The sequence below is a fragment of the Gasterosteus aculeatus genome, chromosome 8 (genome assembly GCF_964276395.1).
Source record: "Gasterosteus aculeatus chromosome 8, fGasAcu3.hap1.1, whole genome shotgun sequence".
Taxonomy (NCBI): Eukaryota; Metazoa; Chordata; class Actinopteri; order Perciformes; family Gasterosteidae; genus Gasterosteus; species Gasterosteus aculeatus.
The window spans coordinates 670,314-690,639 of NC_135695.1; the positions used below are offsets into that span (position 1 = coordinate 670,314).

Here is a 20,326-nt window from a genome sequence, read left to right on the forward strand (position 1 = left end):
TTGATTAAGCAGAGCATGTCCGTGATTGCAGCACATTCTCCCAGCTACACTCTTCAGGAGGGTTCACTGCAGTACTATTGCTGCTGGAAGTGAACCTGGTATAAAAAGATATGTGGCGTGGTGGTTTTCACTGTCGCCTCCCAGCAAGAAGGTCCTGGGTTTCACTCCGCCCATCATTCGGTGTGGGGTCTGCATGTTCTCCCTGTGTCTGCATGGGTTCTCTCCGGTTCTCCGGCTTCCTCCCACAGTCCAGAGACATGCTCTGGGGATCAGGTTGATTGGGGACTCTAACTTGCCCGTAGGTGTGTGAATGTGAATGGTTGTGTGTCTCTGCGTAGCCCTGCGATTGGCTGGCGACCAATCAGGGTGCACCGTGTCTCGCCTGTGGTTATGTGGGATTGACCCCAGACCCCCGCGACCCTGTATGAAGGATGAGTGGCTTTGAAGATGGATGGATGGATATTGCAAGATTTTAAATTTCAGTGGATCTAAAACTGTATTAATTACAATGAAACAATAGTCTAAAGTATAAATAGAATAAAAGAGTCCAACAACGCATGGATGAATAACCAGTAAAAGTGTAATATTAACCAACACCATTGAGAAAACTAAACTAAGGCCTGTATTTGATTTAAATAGATGCATTACACTGTTCCGTTGTGTTTTCATATTATGTTGTTATGTGACTGTTTTATTGCATTGTTATGTTACATTATAAAGTTCTTACATTACCTCATTGTATAGGTTGTATGAGAAATTGTTATATTACTTTGTTACGTTACGTTGTCATATTACATTATAGTACGTTGTTGTATTACTCGGTTACGTTTTATTTGACTGTTTCGTTGTTTTGTTGTTGCATTACGTTTAATACGTTTACGTATTACGTTATTGTAATAAGTTGTTGATGATGTTACTTTGTTATAAAACGTTGTTATATTCTCTTGTTGTACTACGTTGTTATGGTAGGTTTTCATTTTACTGCGTTACGTTGTTATATTACTGCGTTACGTTGTTATATTACTGCGTTACGTTGTTATATTACGGTTGGTGTGTTTTATTGGCGCTGCAGTCCTGGCTGTGCATCTGCCGTTTGAATGCCTCAGTTTGTCCACATATTCCTGTGCTTAAATGTCTATGTTATATAATAGGGGGTCACATTGTGTTTGGTTAAAGCTGACTTGAGTCTGTCTTGTTGTCTTTCAGATACATTCAGTGATTTGTACAGCAGCGCTCTCTGACTGGGACGACAACAGAGCCAGTACTCAGGACAGCAGATGAACACGGCTCATTAGTTCAATTCATCACGTTGGACAACAAATATCTTTGTTGGATCACAAAGATACATTTTCAACTGTAATTTCCTCAACTGGAATATCTACTTTGAAGTTTTCATCAGGACTACAGGCCCGCTTTTGTTTTCAGCTGTAGAGTTTGATAACTGACACATTGAATCCTCTGGACCTTCAGGCAGATTGTGAGGAGACATACAGTGTAAGACCTTTGATTCAAGGGAGCGCCAACTCCTTGGTCCTTGGAGCAATAAAGACTGCATGCACAGTGTCATGAGTGGACAATCAACCTTTCACCCAATGAACTTAGAATATGTACTGTAGAAGATGCAATCCAGATTGACATAATCCCTGTTCTTGGAAAGTTGTGCAGTTCCCTGAGGAAGGGATGCATTCCATGTGCTGGTGGCGAGCCGGCATTGGCAACTGGCTCGGTTTGGTTGCTGCGCTGTGCTGAAGTAGAACTCGTTGACTCTTCTGCTTACTGAGGAACCTCCTCGTTTTCTCACTGGCCTTTTTTGGCCCCACGTGGCATAATTACATCAGTTTGGAAGCACAATCAACATGCCCGTTATCACAACCTGTAGACTGTAAACGTTTGAGAGACACATCTGGGTGTATTTAATTACTGTTCAGCTTGGATACACCGACCAACTTCCCGCTGTGTCAGAAACAAGGCTGTTGTCTTAAAAAACCTTCATGCAGGACATAAAACCCCCAAAAAGATTCAAAAGAAGTTTGTAATGTAGTTTGTGAGTATAGTTATAGTGAGTTTGTACTGTAGTTTGGTTACATTTATTTGACATGTCATCACAAGCCACCCTTCTTCATATTACACATAACCCTTTGACTCATTGTTCATTCAGAATTTAATGATGGGTGCAGCTTTAAAAGAAAGAGGGTATGTCAGGGGTGCAACAATTTAGAAAATCCAATGATGGCTATTGCCAGCTGACATATTTTCCAATCGGGAGTTATTTGAGAAATGAATGACATTGTGTTTGTCCATTATACATATACTGTGCATAGCAGAGAGGAGAAGCTGAATGGCTTCTTATGGAAATCAGGCATTACTGTTCTTTTGATGAATTGGCTGGTGGCTTTTATTGAATCCCTGTGCATTGTGCTATTTCGACTCATTTCTACATAATGGGATTTTTAATAGCAAGCTTTCTGAGAACATGTCACACTATTTGCATACCAGCTGCTACGGTATCTCCAGGCGGCACATATTCAGGCATTGGGGTTCTGATTTGTGTGCATGTAAATCCCTCATGTACAATAACTATCCAAGCAATCAGAGAACTGGATATGAGTATCTCATTTTCACCGCCTTGGACTAGCAGTGTTCAGCTGCAGACTCATACTTAACACCAGATGGGCTGTAGAATCTGAGCACCGACTTGTTTTTCCATCAGTTTTGTTGCACACCAGTAGTTTTGCAGAGATCAGCTTCTGACCGCATCCACTGAGCATTGCCCCAGTAAGTCAGGTGGCTGAAAAGCAGCAGAGCAAAGTCAGGAAACTGGCTATTTGCTGCATGGGATTTTTCAGCGGAGCATTTATTAGTAAGCCGCACATGGGCTGTTTCCTGTCATCAGCTGTGTGTGTTTCCCTTTCTCAGAGAGTATAATAGCGCCGTATACTGAGGGTTCATTCAAGGACCACAACTCCTGTGGACAAATCTGTAAATGGAATGTCACGTCACAGGAGCTCATTATATTTATTCTTTAACTTGTTATGAACGGAAAGAGAAAAAAGGATATCAAAGGCCTGAATATTCACCTGTAAAGAAAATACATGATGACAGAATACATGTCAAAGTGTAATGCTGAGTTACTCTGTGAGAAAACTACAGTAAATAACTGGGACCATTCTTTTAAAATAAGAGCTCTGATAAGCACTTGGGATGTATCGACAAAGAATGGAAGGATGATCGATATATAGATGGGCATATGAACATGTAGATATTTGGGATGTAAATGGTTTACCAACTGTAGCAGAAGGCGGAACTCTATTTAAAGTCACATGCATTAATATCAGTCTGACTGCTGTGCATTTTGTTCATCCTATCCGTGATAAAAAATACTGTACTTTTGTAAATAAATATATTTATATTTTACTACATTCTGCTGTCAGCCTATTACAGAATGTAGTCTGTATACTGTAAAATCTGTCACTATAATGTACATACCAATGTATTATTAAGCATTTACAATATTCATTTTGTCACCTTGTTTTTTGTATTTTAGACCCTGTTTCCGAACTTAACAATGCATGCAAAACTGAGATTTGATACAGAGGTGCTTGATTTAAAATAAAGGACCCATTTATTAAAGACTGTGTTTGTCACGGTGTGGGTTTGTTTCCTGTCTTATTTTGTAGTTTCCTGCCTCTGGTGCTCCTGCCTTGTCCTGTGTCGGGATCTCCGATCCCCCTGAGTTGGTTGATGAGGATCCAGCACCTTGATCAATTAAAGTCAAAAGTTAACATTTATTTAGAAGAGAAAAAGATTAAATGAGCAATTCTTCGCAGATATCTGGCTCTAACTATTGCAGGCACTTCTACACGGCCATCATCGAGTCCCTCCTCTGCTCCTCCATCACCGTCTGGTACGCTGCAGCCACAGCCAAGGACAAGGGCAGGCTGCAGCGTGTCATCCGCTCTGCAGAGACGGTGATCGGCTGCAATCTGCCGTCCCTGCAGGACTTGTTCGCTTCCAGGTCTCTGAAGCGAGCTAAAAAGATGGTAGCCGACCCCTCTCACCCGGACATAAACTGTTTGCCCCTTTCATCTGGCAGGAGGCTGAGGTCCATCAGGACTAAGACCTCCCGCAGTTTCTTCCCGTCGGCAGTCGGGCTCATCAACAGAGCCGGTCCCCCACTGACTGACTATAACATTCCACCGGTCACTCCCCTTCATACTGCACATGTCACTTTAACTTTTGTCCCTTCCTGTTCGCTGGGGCACTTTATTTTTTAATTTTTAAATGTTTTTAACTTTAACTTTTATTCCTTTATTTCAAACTAATCCATAGCCGTATACTACTAACCCATAGCATTAGATTTTATTTTATTCCTCGTGCACTGTTGTCTTGCCATACTGTCTGCTGTTATGCACCAACGCCAAGTCAAATTCTTTGTATGTCTGACATTATGGCAATAAATGTTTCTGATTCTGAAGACATGTTTTTATTTATTCGCCTCTTTTGGACCATTCATTTTTCAATATTGTATGTTCATCCTTTGTCCCTTTTTGGTTATTGTTGAAAAATATATTCGTATGTGTTGTACTTTTTAATGCTGTCCTATATGGTACTCTAGTGCACTTGCTCATATACTGTGGGTTCGGGAGGAAAAAAAGAAAATCAGACTCTTTTATTCAAACTCATCGCTTTTTACATTTTTATCCAGGGAGCAACATGGGACACGGAGCAGACGGGACTTGAACTGCCAACCTCGGGGTTCCCGGCGCACTCCCTCTACCCCTGCGCCACGTCGACCCCCATGTTATGCCCAGGGCTGTAGTGGAGGGTAAACGCACGTAAACGCCGTTTACGCACCTCTATAATTTTGGAAATAGCGTTTACGCACCTATAAATAGCGTTTACGCACCTCAAAGTTCCCTGCGCCTTGTATTCTTCCGTTGGAATAATCCGAAATAAAATTGGTGTAATTTTAAAACAGCTAAGACTACGTTTCCTATTGTTGAACATATAAACGCTGTAGTCTGAATCATGTTCATCTGCGCTGTATTACGGTCTGAGACCATCCAATCAGTGCCTTGCGGCTGCAGCAGCGACCAATCAGGATCCAGGAGGTGTATAAACACACATTGTGGATCAGCCCAGTGGTCCCCAACCTTTCTTACCTCACGGACCGGTTTCATGTCAGACAATATTTCGCGGACCGGTCGAGAAGGTCCGACGGGGGGGGGGGGGGGGGGGTGTAGTAGTCGTTGCGGAAGGAACGACCGACAGGGGGGAATAGCCTTGTATAGGCTATTTATGATGACATAGGTAGTACATGAGTGTTCCTTTAACTCATGTTGTCAGTGTAATTGACAGGCTGCTTAACTGGTTAACTCTTAAATTCAACATATTTTTTCAGGCAGTGAGAGGACAGGCAATGATGCAGAGAGCACAGGGAGAGGAGAAACACTAGGTCGAATAGAGAGAGAAGCACAGAGGAGCCATGAACGTGTTCTGGGGTTCATGGCTCCTCTGTGCAAGGCAGGACCTGACGTGGAGGACAAGGAGGCCCTCTGGGCACTACTGTAAAAAGGAGACTCCGTATGTAGATAGTTCTTAATCTGCAATTGTGTTGTTGTGTTGTGTTGACATACTTTTCTTTACTGTTTTCTTATATTAACATTTAACATAATGCAATATAGTCAGGACAGCCTTACAGAGTCGCGACGCTTCGCATCGCGTCGAGGTCTGTATGATCACAAAATTCAGAGTTTACCCACCTCTAATTTTACCACTACAGCACTGGTAATGCCTGTAAAGGGAGACACAGTGACGCATTAAACCAGCGCGGCTAACTAAGAAGCCTCTAATGCATTTATTTACAAATGCCATTTTAAATTCATCTCATAGCACTTAGATGTGGTGTATACATTTACTTAACTTGCACTACAATGATGGTAAGAATTTATTTAACATGCGTGTGTGTTTCAGAGTGTGTCTGAGTGTGAGTTTGTGCGTCTGAGTGTGGTATAGAGAACAAGATCTGAAAAAGTCAATGAACCTGTTCCATTGCTCCTCTGTAGCGTCAGTTTAAAAAGGATGCTTGTGGCCTCACAAGATGTTTATGGTGGAAAAAGCTGTCCAGAGTTGCCAGGGCCTTTTTTTTATTAGGCTGGAATAAAACTGCGTCAGTGTCTGCAGCGTCGTTCCAGGTTACGCCCCGCTGTGTTTATTTTCCGGAGCTCATGTGTGAACCAGGGAGCGGAGAGAGAAATTGCTCAGGGATGTATTCGGGAAATCCAGGAATTCATCCATTGATGCAGAGGCAGGTGATGAGCTGGAGGTCCATGGTCATAGCGGCTGAGTCAATGCTCCAGTCCCGGAAAGACATTTGACGCTCAGGTCTAACAGTAGGGAGCATGAAAGTCAAGGCCATTGAGACCACCTTGTGGGCGGACACACCAAGATCATAAACCTGCAGGTTACTGATGGGAGCAGAGTCAGTGCAGACTGACAGGAGGGGTTACCAACATGAATATTTAAATCGCCAACAATGACAATATTAGTTGACATAGTGCAGAGTGAAGTAAGTAGTAAGTTATCTCAGGTAGAAAAGATGGGTTTGGCTTTGGAGGACGGTATATGACAAGCACTGTCATGCAGCATGGACATTTGCATTTGAAGGCCAGGTATTCCATAGAGGATCAGACATTGGCAGAGGAGGCCGTTTTAGTTCAGCATAATGGCTGGTCCACCACCACGACCAGGGCTGTGGGCTTTCTCCATGTAGTTATAGCCAGGGGGATATGCTTCTTTAAGCACGGCGTAGTCCCCTTGTTTATGCCAGGTTTCTGTTAGGGACATGAAGTCAAGCCCTTTGTCCAGAATATGGTTGCTGATGAGGAGGGATGTATTACTGTGTTACTACTAGCAGCTCCATGTGGTAGGAGACAGAGCTGGGGTCAGAAGTCTCTACAAGCTCCGTAATGCACTGCGATCGACTCCATGTTAGCCGTTGTGCCTTAGTCTTGTGATGTTTCTGATGATGGACTCATAAGGGCTGTCAGCGAATAGTCTATATTTGTATATGTATTGGAATAGTTGTTCAAAAACATATTATTCCAATGTGAAAATTAACATTCAAATGTAAAAATAAAAAAAAAACGGCGCGACTACTTGCTGACTACTGACTGTATATTGCATGAATAAAATGGACCAGATACGCTACAACAGCTTCATGCACTGGTTTGATTATTTGCCGCTTCATGCCAAGGAAAAGTTACGTGTTTACCAAGAGGTCTGCTGTCTTGGCCATTAGTTAATTTGCTTATTTTTGTGTAGGTAATATGTTAAACTTAAATAAATTACCTATACAAGTAGTTGTCGCGTTGTATTAATTTGTCCTGTTATTCACGTGCCTAATACGCAACCATATATGTGTTATATATATGAATATATGTGTTTTTATTCAAACGTCACTTTTGAGCAAGATGGAACCATGGAGACCGGTGTATGAAATCATTTCCAGCATTGATGTGAAAAACAGAAGCGCGTTTGCTAACGACCACAGGGCACGAGCAGCTCCAGCCGGGTTCCTGTTGTACAGTGCATCCGGAAAGTATTCACAGCTTTATTCACATTGTTATGTTACAGCCTTATTCCAAAATGGATTAAATTCATTATTTTCCTCAACATTCTACACACAACAACCCATAATGACAAAGTGAAAACTGTTTTTTGCAAATTTGTGCAAATCTGTTAAAAATAAAGAATGAAAACATGTACATAAGTATTCACAGCTTTTGCTCAATACTTTGTTGAAGCACCTTTGGCAGCAATTACAGCCTCAAGTCTTGGGTATGATTCCACAAGTGTGGCACACCTATTTCTGGGCAGTTTCTCCCATTCTTCTTTACAGAACCTCTCAAGGTCCATCAGGTTGGATGAGAGCGTCGGTGCACAGCCATTTTCAGATCTCTCCAGAGATGTTCAATCGGGTTCAAGTCAGGGCTCTGGCTGGGCCACTCAAGGACATTCAGAGTTGTGCCGAAGCCACTCCTTTGGTATCTTGGCTGTGTGCTTCGGGTCGTTGTCCTATTGGAAGATGAACTGTCCCAGTCTGAGGTCCAGAGCGCTTTGGAGCATGTTTTCATCGAGGATGTCTCTGTACATTGCTGCATTCATCTTTCCCTCAGTCCTGACTAGTCTCCCAGTTCCTCCTGCTGAAAAACATCCCCACAGCACGATGCTGCCACCATACTTCACTGTAGGGATGGTATTGGCCAGGTGATGAGCAGTGCCTGGTTTCCTCCAGACATGACACTTGGCATTCAGGGCAAAGAGTTCAATCTTTGTTTCATCAGACCAGAGAATTTTGTTTCTCATGGTCTGAGAGTCCTCTAGGCGGGCTGTCATGTGCTTTTTACTGAGGAGTGGCTTCCGTCTGGCCACTCTACCAAACAGGCCTAATTTGTGGAGTGCTGCAGAGCTGGTTGTCCTTCTGGAAGGTTCTGATTGGTTGAGAGTGAGTCACTGGGTGTACTGAATTGAGCCATAATGTAATGTTACCTGTTTACATTTACCTGAGCGTTCATATCAGTGCGGGGATCAAAATAACAGTTATTGACAGTTAATAACAGACTTTGCGCGACCGTTGGTTGTCATTTCAGTTTTTAGCTCGGTGGTGATCGACTAAAACGCTGCTAATGAGCTAATGAGCTAATGAGCAGGCAATGCGAGCTTTCACAACCGATTTAGGGCACAATTTAGCCAAAGGGGACAATTCAGCTGGACATCATGAGCGATGCGAGTGAATGCAACATCGAGCAGGGAGACCTGGGATGTTTTCAGATGCACGAATTAATGTTGATCTCTTTGCTAATCATCAACCAATTTCTGGTGCTAGGCTACTTACTAATAATAATGTTGCGGGAAACCGGATTATAAAAGCAATAAGGTTTGCCAAAACATCCTTGAATTATTGACAATAAAGTACAGCCTCTTGTACATTATTGCTTAAATATTTAACATTTTTAAATTATTATTAAAAATAGGTATTTTATTTTTGTCGTGTACAGAACTGTATGTATGCTCTTACCTTTACTTGTAAATTACGTTAAGTTCATTCGCCTTCTGGACAAACTCTCTCGCTCTATGACTTTGGTGTAAAAGTCCTCTTTATCTTCAATAGACATTATTGCTCGGGATGAAGGTCGTCTTTGGTATGTTTTCAGTTTTCAAGGACTGATAATGTGCACTTGACGTTCGCTAATTGACTGTTTTAGCTAGCACATGCTAACTATGCTATCAGTCTATAGTACGTAAAGGAAATCAACAGCAGAACGCCCACGTGCTCACACACGCCCCCTTCAGGCAGGCAAAGGTACTGACTCCGCCTCCGCAGCAGTGACTAGCAGTAAGGAGGCTCCATACACAGATCCAGTGACGTGCGGTCACTGGATGACGGGGGCTACCTATCAGTGACTAATAGTCACAACTAACAGGAGCAATTAGTGGTATAACCGTCTTACCCAAAGCTGTTGAGCAAGCGTCTTGTGGAGACAGGTAGATCCAGGCACGTGCACAGACCTTTTGGGGGGAAGGTGCTCAAAAACCAAAACAAAAGGGCACCCATCGCCAAAATAATTCATGAAATTAAAAATACTAATAATAAAATAAATACATTTTAAAAACAGTAGGATATTTTCCCTGTTCTTCTCCTTTTGGAGTCTCTCTTTTCTTGGCATTCAATTCAATTCATTTTATATAGCCCAAAATCGCAAATTACAAATTTTCCTCCATGTGCTTTACAGTCTGTACACATACAACATCCTCTGTCTCAAAACCCTCACATCAGCACAGGAAAAACATGAAAAAAAGATGAAAACCCTTCCATGGGGAAAAAAGGTAGGAAACAATACGTGAGAGGAGGGATCCGTCTCCTGATGGACAGACTACAATGATGTCATGTGTACAGAATGAACAATGTAAAGGATGTGCAATACATTCAAGTCCTACAAATGATACAAATAATTGTGAGCAGTAAGACAGGCGCACAGCAGGACCACTGCAGAGACAACCACCATCAGATAGAACCACCATCACATAGAACCACCATCAGATAGAACCACCGTCACATAGAACCACCATCAGATAGAACCACCATCACATAGAACCACCATCAGATAGAACCACCGTCAGATAGAACCACCATCAGATAGAACCACCATCACATAGAACCAAAATCACATAGAACCACCATCACATAGAACCACCATCACATAAAACCACCGTCAGATAGAACCACCGTCACATAGAACCACCATCCGATAGAACCACCGTCACATAGAACCACCATCACATAAAACCACCGTCAGATAGAACCACCATCACATAGAACCACCATCACATAGAACCACCGTCAGATAAAACCACCGTCAGATAGAACCACCGTCACATAGAACCACCATCAGATAGAACCACCATCAGATAGAACCAACATCACATAGAACCAAAATCACATAGAACCACCATCACATAGAACCACCATCACATAAAACCACCGTCAGATAGAACCACCGTCACATAGAACCACCGTCACATAGAATCACCATCACATAGAACCACCATCCGATAGAACCACCATCCGATAGAACCACCATGAGATAGAACCACCATCACATAGAACCACCATCCGATAGAACCACCATGAGATAGAACCACCATCACATAGAAGCACCATCAGATAGAACCACCATCCACAGACGCCTGACACACGCACACACATTTTTTGAACTGTTTTCTGTTGATGCATAAGCAGCATTACACTAATAATATACCAACATACCTCACCAGCCTGTCAGGTAGCTCACCGTAAGACCTACACAGCAAAGTTAACTTTCCGGTGTTCGGCAAAAGTGCAGATTTGAAATCACACTGCAAAAAGTTGATTCAACTCTTACAGAGTCAGTTGTAGGAAAGAGCTGGAGTCATTATTCAGTGTGAAGATCAGATTCATTGACACATAGTAGAGTTAAATTAAAGTCTGAAATGTAACTGTACAGTGTAACACTTCTTGGTGTACTGTGGCGCATGGAGTAGAGTGTCCCTGAGCAAGAAATCTAACCCCTAATTGCTCCCCAGGCTAAAATGTAAAAACATGGGTTAAAAGTATGTCGCTTTGGATAAACGTGTCAGCTAAATGACCTGTAATGTATTTAACACTGGGCAGATTTATTTTTGACACTTATCCAGAGTTTACTCGTTAACACTTGTTCACACTCAGTGTTGATTTAACACTGACGAGATTGGGACAATATAAACACCAGCTTAGAGTTAAAATTCAATCTCACAGAGTCAATCTAACTCTCTGAAATTTGCTGTGTACCTTTCATTTCAACAATTGCATATTAAACAAAACTAGTGAACTAGTGTCTGTCTAATTTGTAGAACAGTAAAACTGCCTTTAAATTCTCTGTCTGCGTCTCTCTCTCTTATTAAACATGTCACACGTCAGTAAACAGCGGGACACGCCTTTGAAACCACAGATTTCGTGACTGTTTTCAGCGGCGCTAATGTTGTGGTTAATTTATCACTAAACAATGTCGGGGTTTGCACTAACACCGTCATCACCTGTGTGTCCCACGTACTACAGTACCATTTGATTACTTCTTCCACAGTAAACGACTTGTTACTTTGATCTTCTACAATACATTTGGACTGTGTTGTGTTCAAAAATGAAGAAACGCCGGACGGACAGAGGTCATCGCTGATCAAAAGGTTAAAATCAAATGTATTTAATAAAAGAGATGGCGTCGTGGTAAAAAGAACATCTCAGCTGAGGAGCCGCTGGTCTCAGCAACCGACAGGCCCCAGGTCAGTCCTTTGACCATCCCTAGTGCCCGTCTGTTCCTCCACCAGTGAACTCCAGAACAATGGTTCCTACAGGTATTTATAACAATGCTTAAAGGTGTGAAAGTTAGTGTCCACACCTCTGGGAGTCTTCTGGTGAGTTCAATGTAACTCGGATTTCGAGTGATCCATAGTCAATATCCGTTGACTATGGAGTTATGCAGTTGTTGTTCAAGTATTACATGCATGCATTCCAGTTGATCACATTACATCAAACACAATCATAACCACATTGGTATTATTCTATTACAGTTGCAGAATCACAGTGGTTTTACAATATTGTCATTACTTTATTGATTACACAGTTTCAGAATCATGGCTGTATTCTGGTGGACACTATATGCATTTTTATTCATTTTATGAACCGGATCGTCAATTTGTTTCTAATATCCTACAACTGCTATATATTTTTTAAGAGTAAATTGTTACTGTGATTTTCTACAGTAAATGTTGACTATTGTGTTTTTCTACAAAGAAATGGTAGTTACTGTGATCTTCTTTAGTACTTTGTTGATACAGTACACACCTTGTTGCTGTGATTTTCACCATAAATGGTTAACTACTGCAATCTTTGAGTAAATAAACATTAAATTACACACAGTGGACTGTGTTGTGTTGTCTCTCTGGCAGCCCTGCGATTAATTTGAACCAGTCCCAGATGTCCTCCATCTCCACACCAGCACCCCCTCTGAGGATGAGCTGTGTTTAGATTTTGATTCTTTTGGGGCACAAATAGCGCTGATCAACACATTTTTTGGTCTGCAGCGTCAGTACCAATAGTCAGTTACGCAGGATGAAAAGAAGAAAATCATATTTTTAAATAGTTACATAGATACATTATGCTGTTATTTGTATAAAATGTCTGTACTGTTCTGACCAAAACATTTTGTGCAAAACTAAGGTTCAAGAAAGAATTAATAACCAAGTTGTCTTTTGTGCTTGTAAAGTGAGACATATTTCCGACGGCACTTGAAGGTTGCGAGACTGTGCAAAGCGCTTCCGCGCATCGTGATTTGAATGAACGGACCAATCAGCGCGCTCGCCTGGCGGAAGCTTCTGCTCTCCGTCCGTCTCGCCCAATCAGAGCGCGGCTCCGTTGTTTGCTCCGCTTTTTGAAATGAGCTCCAGCGGCACACCGATTCCGACTCGGTGAGCTATGAAGTAGTTAGCTGTCAACAAACTGAAGCAGCCGCGTTCGGACAGCTTGGACCGCGTCCCCGTTGAAAGGGCAACATGCATCGACACCAGACTTGAGATTTTCGACAGAGATGTGTCAATTGTTTTGAGTATTTGGACCGCAGAAGAATTCCGTATTGTATTGTTGACTTGGCTACTAGCCTAGTGGCTAACTCTGTTAGCTGCTGAGCGGGTTGAGTTGGACTAGTTTGGCCGCTAACGCCGGTGTTACTTTCTCTTCTTCCTTTCTTCAAGGCAGCAGCCTCAGAACCAGTCGGTGAGTTTGGTTTGCTTCCTTGGTTGTGCTTTTAGACCACGTTGAGCGAGCTAACCTCCGGGGACGTGAACGTTAAGCGAAGGGACTTTCCTGCTGCGTCCCAGTCGGCCAACGTCAACTGGGCCAATTAGCGTGTGAATGACGTGTGACGCTTTGAGCTGCTCATACTTTAAGCAGTTCACCCGCTACGTGGTAGCAGGAGAGACACGAGAAGGGGAGACGCGCGCTGCCGTTGGATCGATACTCATGAACCTGCAGGAACGAGTCTCTTCCCTCTGCTGGACTTCGTTGTCCCTATCACAGTCCACATGTGTTGCTCTCTCTCCAGTTGCGTTGTCCCCCTCGGGCAGCACCTGTGTCTCTTGTCTTTAGTTTGACAGTTGTCCACCTCCTTCTGCTCTGCGTTGTCTGTAACCTTTGACCCGTTGGACAGATTGGTGCCTGGCATGGCTGACAGCAGCGCACTGACGTCGGGGACAGCTCCGAGTCTGCTGGTGGACACTTCGGTCTACGACTCCAGGATTGCAGAAACCACCAAGGACCATGTGTTCCTGGGCCTGGCGTGTGAGGGGGGAGAAGGTCAGTCCAACGTTCCTCATCGCAGTGTGTAGGGGCCGGGATTCCAGCCCACGTATATCCACTCATTATGTCCATCGCTGGGCTGCAACTGACCATTTTCATAATCAATTTATCTGTTGATTATTTATTTTTTATGAAACGGGAAAAAAAAATCCAACCGTTCTCTAGAAAGTGCACAAACAGGTTTAAATTTACTATCACACCAAAACACACATGTGTGCTGTACATATGCCAAATATAACAGCCTTTTTTATGTACATTTTTGTTTAAAGGGACCTGAGCTGTCCGAACAATAAATCATTGTCACTCCCAGTTCTTCTGTGTGTCCTTTCCTGTCCCCCCTTGTTCACCCTGTCTGTCTGTTCTGCTCTTCTCAGACATGCTGCCAAAGGTGGAGACGCGGGTGGTCCTTGTGGGGGCAGCAGGCAGAAATGCAGCCCTGGTCAAGGCACTGCAGGTACATCCCTGCTGTGTTAAAAGTCACCATCTGAGCTTGTCCAGGTCCCTGCTGGTCTCCATATGACAAGTAGGACACGGTTTCAAAGACTGTCCTCAAGATAATAACTTTTTGCCTGTGTTCTTAAAAAAACAAAAAATCTTGTGTAATTTCCCCTGATGTTTACAGCAGTAAACGTGTGCGTGTCTACAGGTGTCACCATATCAAATTTGTGTTGTGCGATTATTGCACAAACATTATTTGCAATAAACAATATTATTGCAATTTCCAGACCATTTTATGCCACTGATAACATAATAACAATATAATAGCACAGTAATAAAAGTACGCTCTTCCAAAGAACAGAACGTTTTATCCGTTCAAATATTTAGACATTAGAATCGTGAAAAAACAAAAGCAATAGTAAGTGTGGGGGACACGGAGCGGGCAGAGCATCGGGCGGAGCATCGGGCGAAGGGAGGAACCGACAGTAGGTCAGGTTGAAAGAGGGAGGATGTTGTTGTTCTAGGTGAGATTTTAGCCTAGTTGTGTTGCCTGTTTTTCCTTCACGTTATTGGCTCTCCTCTCTCATTGCCTGCTAATGATGTGAATGAACGAGGACATGAACCTAACGAGAGGCAGGACACCGGCGCCGTACTGTGGACATCGGAGCGCTGGCTCGTATGCGCTATCTGGTCCTGAGAGGAATTTAATTCCACTTAAAAGGAATCATTTCAACCACTCAAGGTCAATTTGTACCACTATCTTCCTTTTGTAATATTTGTCTATCCACATTGCCCAATTCGAATGATCTGGAAAGTGGGTCGTAGCACAGACAGCCTGTTTGCTGATCAGACCCAGCCTTAATGTTACTGAGCACAGCGCACGGGATCACGCTGTCCAAACCTGTGCCTCTCGCAGGAGGACGCGTCTCTGAGTAAAGCGCCTGGTCGTGTGTCTGAGTGGCGCCGCGTGAAGGTGATTTGGAGGCGTGGCGGCACACTAAGTGCTGTCAGAAAGGCTTCCTTCGCTGGTCTCCTGAGCGCTGTCACTTGTGAAGGCTTCCTGCTTAAATCATCTATTTCTCCCCGGCGGTCCAAAGAATGTGCCGACAGCTCCATGAGGACTCTCCCGATTGCCTCCCGACCCCCCGCTGCCATCGCTCATGCAACCCAGAGAAAGAAAATCATCCCCCCACACATGTTCTTGCCGTCTCCTTTCTGTGCCCGTCTTTGCCTCCATCTTCCCTGAGGGCGTTTATATTCATCTGCTCCCAGCCGCCCCCTGTGATGCTTCTCAAGGACACAGACCCACCTCCAACTCGCCATCCTCCATTTTCTTCATTTTTCTGAATGTCTCTGGCCTTCTCTTTCTTTGTTTCCTCCTCCTTGTTTGTTTGCTGTGCTCCTGTCAGTCATGCCAGTGTTTGACGCCCTCTTCCTGCTGGTTGTTTCTTACAGGCCATCAGAGTAATGGAGGTCCCCGTGGTTAAGATAAGGGAAGGCGAGCCAGGCGCCGAGGAGAAAATGATGATAAAATCCATAGTCAATATGGTACAGTAGAGCGTGTGACTGTGGATCTCTTTAATGGTGGCGGGGGAGGTGCTGCATGACTCCTAATTCACTCAATCACCGTGCATGGCCCACTCGCTGGTGGTGGATTGATTCAAATGTATGTGATGTAACACGTGGTCACCGGAGCGCTCCCTACCAGAGATGCTCTCAAATGTCAATGCAAATTCTTTTTAAAGACTTCGTATTCAGCCGCATGGCATTTTGAAAATGGCTTCCTTCCAGCTGAGATGGGTGAGATGAGAAGACGAGCCCCAGTCAGCATGTCCTTCCTGCAGCCGAGGGCAGTTCCCACATGATGGTGTCTGAATGATGGGATTCGGCTCTAGATGCGTGTGTCTGTGCTCTAATGCCATGTGTCGTTTTGGATGGATGTGCAGTTATAACGGGAGGGGAACACTGCTTGTTTACAGCCCTCCAGCTCCGCCCACTGTCTGTTATTTCCCACAATCCTCCCCTTCAGACGGACACGTTCCCTGTTGTGAGACACTGTGGTGTCTGCTGTGTGTAGAAGCGTGCGCTCGCACAGCCGTTTGTATGCATTCATTGGCAGGAAAAATCCTTTATTTCCTCGGTGCGATTCACGCGGCACATTTGACACTTGAGTGAAGAACCACGTCCGTAATAAAGCAAAGCGAATATTTGCTTAGTTCATGATGGTTTTGTCTCTCACTCCCTCTCTGTGGTACGTTGCTGATGGACATCCAGGACATCAACACCCCGTGCATACTGACGGACAGCGTCCAGGAGTTTGCGGATGGAGAGAACACTGATTTTGAGACGGTGTTCGTCCTCGCAGACTTTGATTCTCCCAACTACAACTACCTCTACAAACGGGACAACCGCATCGTCGGGCCTCCCGTCCTGCTGCACTGTGCTGCCAAGGAGGAAGTGAGTGATCCGTCTTCTCTCTGGGGCAGGAAATGTGCCACTTACTGATTCCCCAACAAGTAATCACTTCATTTGAACAAATTCCACCGGGGTCCAAAGCAGCGGTTCTAGGCCGGTCGTGCTGCTGCGCCGCCACCGCAACTTCAAGAGCTGCAATGTTTTCACCTTGCGTGTATGTAATGATGAACCTGAGATAGTGTATATAGTGCACATCAATATCACCGTATGCTAACAATCCTTTTTTAATGCTCAACCAAAACGACAATGCAAGAGGGAAATATTCTCTTTTCTAATCAATTGGCTGCAGTAACAAACAGCAGTGTTTCATGCACAGACGTCAAATGAAAAAAGAAGTAGTTTAAAAAATACGTGACGGATCGATCCGTGACGCGTTGGGATCAATGAGTCCTTTTTTCATCATAGTGTCTTACTGCTGGTGGTCTTTAGTGCACGCTCACAGCCAGCGATTGCATGGCGGACGTGGCCTCACGTGCACGAGCTTTGTCCAACTGTCCTCTGCTTGTTGGAATAAAAGATGCCAGAAGTGAACTCCGTTGCTCTGACAGAAGTTGCAGACCACGTAGTAACAACACGTAGTATAGGGTGTGAAATGTGTACTACAGATATGGGAGTTGTATACAGTGTGAATTGTGTATAGTTCTATCTAGCGATGTGTGTTCCCCCCAGTCAGCCCCCACACGGTGACGTTGGATCTGTGGGAAACCCGGTTCCTATTATTATTATATTCCCACTTCATAAGTATGTGGTATCATGTTATTCTTGGCAGGTATTGTATCAAAGTCCTACTTTCAGCATTGTGACAACCCTCACAATCGATGTCAATGGAACGTGTGGGTAAACGGATATGAGGCAGGGGTGTGTTCACTTGAACAAAACGTGTCAGGAGTAATTAAGAGGGAGGGTCATGGTGAGCAGAGGAGCTTTAATTCATTCGTTAATTCATTTTGTGAAAATTGGATACTAGAGATGCTCCGATCAGGTTTTTTGGTACCGATCACTGAAATCAGTATCTGCCGATCCGATATCACCGATCACGGTGTCGATTTAAGCATTCTATTTATTGTGTAGCATTATTTATGAAATGAATTATTCTTAACAACATTGGTTTTGTATTTTAAGTATTTAAATTGCGAGACGAGAGAGTATCATGAATTGACAACCACCCGTTTTATTGCAGGGAACGTGCAACATTCCAATGTAGAAAAGCTCTCTCGCTTACTATAAAATGTGTAAATAAAAATAAAAATCTTTAAATGAAAATCACAACAATAGAATAGCATGTGCAACATTCCACTCTAGAGGCTCTCAATAGAGCTTATAGGAGGAGATAACAGACAGAATAAAGATTAAAGGTGCACAGGAAGTCAGCAATTAAACCAAACATGTATAGTGTCTCACTCACTCACTCGGAGAGGGGGCACACTAGAGTATTCAAACCTTACTTCTGATTAAGCAGCATCACTGGCAGATTTGCCTTGATAAATATAAGCATCTCAGCATTTTTAGGAGTCCACCTGTTCCTCTTCTCATCTAAAATATGTCCTGCTGTGCTGAAAAGTCGCTCGCGAGAGGAAGACTGGTGCTGCGTAATAAACTGCAGTTAGGCTCAGCATAGACACGGGACAGACACTCAAACTCCAAATGTCCCTCGTGAAGCTAACTGCCCTGATGTTGTCCGTCATAAGGCTCTCCATGTGCGTGTAGACATTTCGGTATGATTCCGGCAGACAAACATCAGTTGGGTATTTTCGGCCCGGCAGCGTATAGCGTGGATCCAAGCAGGATACGAGGCGTCTTCCACAGCAGACAGCGGCTGCTGATCATTCACATGAATTCCATTACCTTTGCATTATATTCCTTTCGTCTCTTGTTGTCACTGCTGCATGGTTGCTGTCGTTTCAATGTCTCTGTTACGGTCAGCTGAGTGGCGTTTGGGAAGCGGTTGCACGCTCTTTGTCTTTATCTGCCTTAACGCTCGCCAACTTCGTAAACTCCTCAAATTCCTTGTGACAAGCTTTCAAATGCCGTATGAGGTTCGTGGTGTTGAAACCCCTTTGACGCGTTCCTCCAGGGGAACCACTTTTGAGCAGACGTTGCAAACTGCACATTTATTATCTTTTTCCGACACCTTGTAATATTGCCAGACCGGCGAAGCCGTTTTGTCTCCGTGGTTTCACCCACCCGCCACCGAAGACGGGGGCCAATGAAATGTAATAACATGGAGAGACGGCCAATCACAAGCTTTTCAAAAAAAAAAATCTGATCAGACAAATTTGATCGGCCGTTTTGAGAACGGCGATCAAAACCGATAATGGCAATATCGGCCGATCAGATCGGAGCATCTCTATTGGATACCTTCATTTTATGTAAAATGATAGCCAACATTTCTTTTCTTTAAGTGTTTTGAACTTCTTAATACGGTGAGGGTTGTGATCCGCTACTAGAAGGCGTTGGTCGGTGGTCGTTTTGCTTTTACGTGCTGTTGGTTGAGATCAAGCAGTAGAAGTTGGACTGTAACTGAAAATCCAAACCATGCCAAAGTCTGGTGTTGGTGCAACAGACCTCCGTGTTGAATATGGCGCTGTTGTCAGTGTGAAGGTTCTTCCTCCTCTTGTTCAAAGACAAAACAAGCGGCGAAGTTGTTTTTGCTTGTTCCCTCGTCGCAGCCTCTCCAGTTCTCCTGTCGTCCTCTCTACTGCACCACCATGCTGAACCTGTCGCTGTGCTTCACCGGCTTCAGGAATAAAGAGGAAATGGTGAGTGCATTACCTTCTTCTTAAGCCCTGTCTTTGTAATGTGTCTGCATAAAAAAGCCTGTTTTCTAATCAAGCAACATTTCTTTAGAGGAGCAGTTATCATTCTATCGGGGGGGGGGGGGCTCTCGAAGTCAGGTTCATTTTAATCTTTGCATTTTCTATGTGCCAGATCACAACAAAAGGCACAACGAGCTGTGTCTCAATTCATTGGGCTGCATCCTTTCAGCACCGCATCGACTCAACCGAGCGCTCCCTGAAATGGGACGTCCTGGATCTTTGGACCCTTTTGATAGTTCCTTCTACCGTTTAAACAAAATACGGCAACACTCCTGCTTGCGTCATCAGCCACCACAACCACAAAAGCAAACCCATTTAATAACTTGTATGCACACTAGGGCTGTTAAAATCGCTCAAAAATGACATTCGAATATTCACTTTAAAAAAACGCATATATTTGAATATCTGGTTGCGCATTAGACACGTCAATAACTGCACAAATGAATACAACGGGACATAACTTAAATAAATTACCTGTACAAGTAGTTTAAACCTATTTAATGTACTACCTACACAAAAATAAGTAAATTAACTAATGGCCAAGACCACAGACCTCTCTGCACCGCGTTAAATGAACGACGACGGCATCAATAAACAAATGCTGAGTGCTGATCAAGAGTTTTATTCCCAAATACGTCAGGCTTCATTCAGTGATTGAAACAGTTTTACG

The 20,326-nt window shown here is 43.7% G+C and overlaps 2 protein-coding genes across 18 annotated transcripts in view; both read left to right on the top strand.

Moving 5' to 3' along the window:
• The window catches only part of mcf2l2 (MCF.2 cell line derived transforming sequence-like 2), a 113,773-nt gene extending 110,140 nt beyond the window's left edge, over positions 1 to 3,633 (top strand). For all 14 annotated transcript variants that reach the window (XM_040183357.2, XM_078107532.1, XM_078107538.1 and 11 more), the window contains one exon: positions 1,207 to 3,633. In XM_040183357.2, coding sequence (XP_040039291.1) covers position 1,207 — 1 coding nt within the window. In that variant the 3' untranslated portion in view covers positions 1,208 to 3,633. The remainder of the gene's footprint in view (positions 1 to 1,206) is intronic.
• Positions 3,634 to 12,899: 9,266 nt separating this feature from the next.
• Positions 12,900 to 20,326, top strand: part of ect2 (epithelial cell transforming 2) — a 31,827-nt gene continuing 24,400 nt past the window's right edge. For 2 of the 4 annotated variants that reach the window (XM_040184865.2, XM_040184867.2), the window contains exons 1-6: positions 12,900 to 13,345; positions 13,779 to 13,924; positions 14,302 to 14,381; positions 15,821 to 15,913; positions 16,640 to 16,822; positions 19,510 to 19,599. In XM_040184865.2, the coding sequence (XP_040040799.2) occupies positions 13,792 to 13,924; positions 14,302 to 14,381; positions 15,821 to 15,913; positions 16,640 to 16,822; positions 19,510 to 19,599 (579 nt within the window). In that variant the 5' untranslated portion in view covers positions 12,900 to 13,345; positions 13,779 to 13,791. The remainder of the gene's footprint in view (positions 13,346 to 13,778; positions 13,925 to 14,301; positions 14,382 to 15,820; positions 15,914 to 16,639; positions 16,823 to 19,509; positions 19,600 to 20,326) is intronic. The other 2 variants (XM_040184868.2, XM_078107542.1) reach the window with 2 other exon arrangements.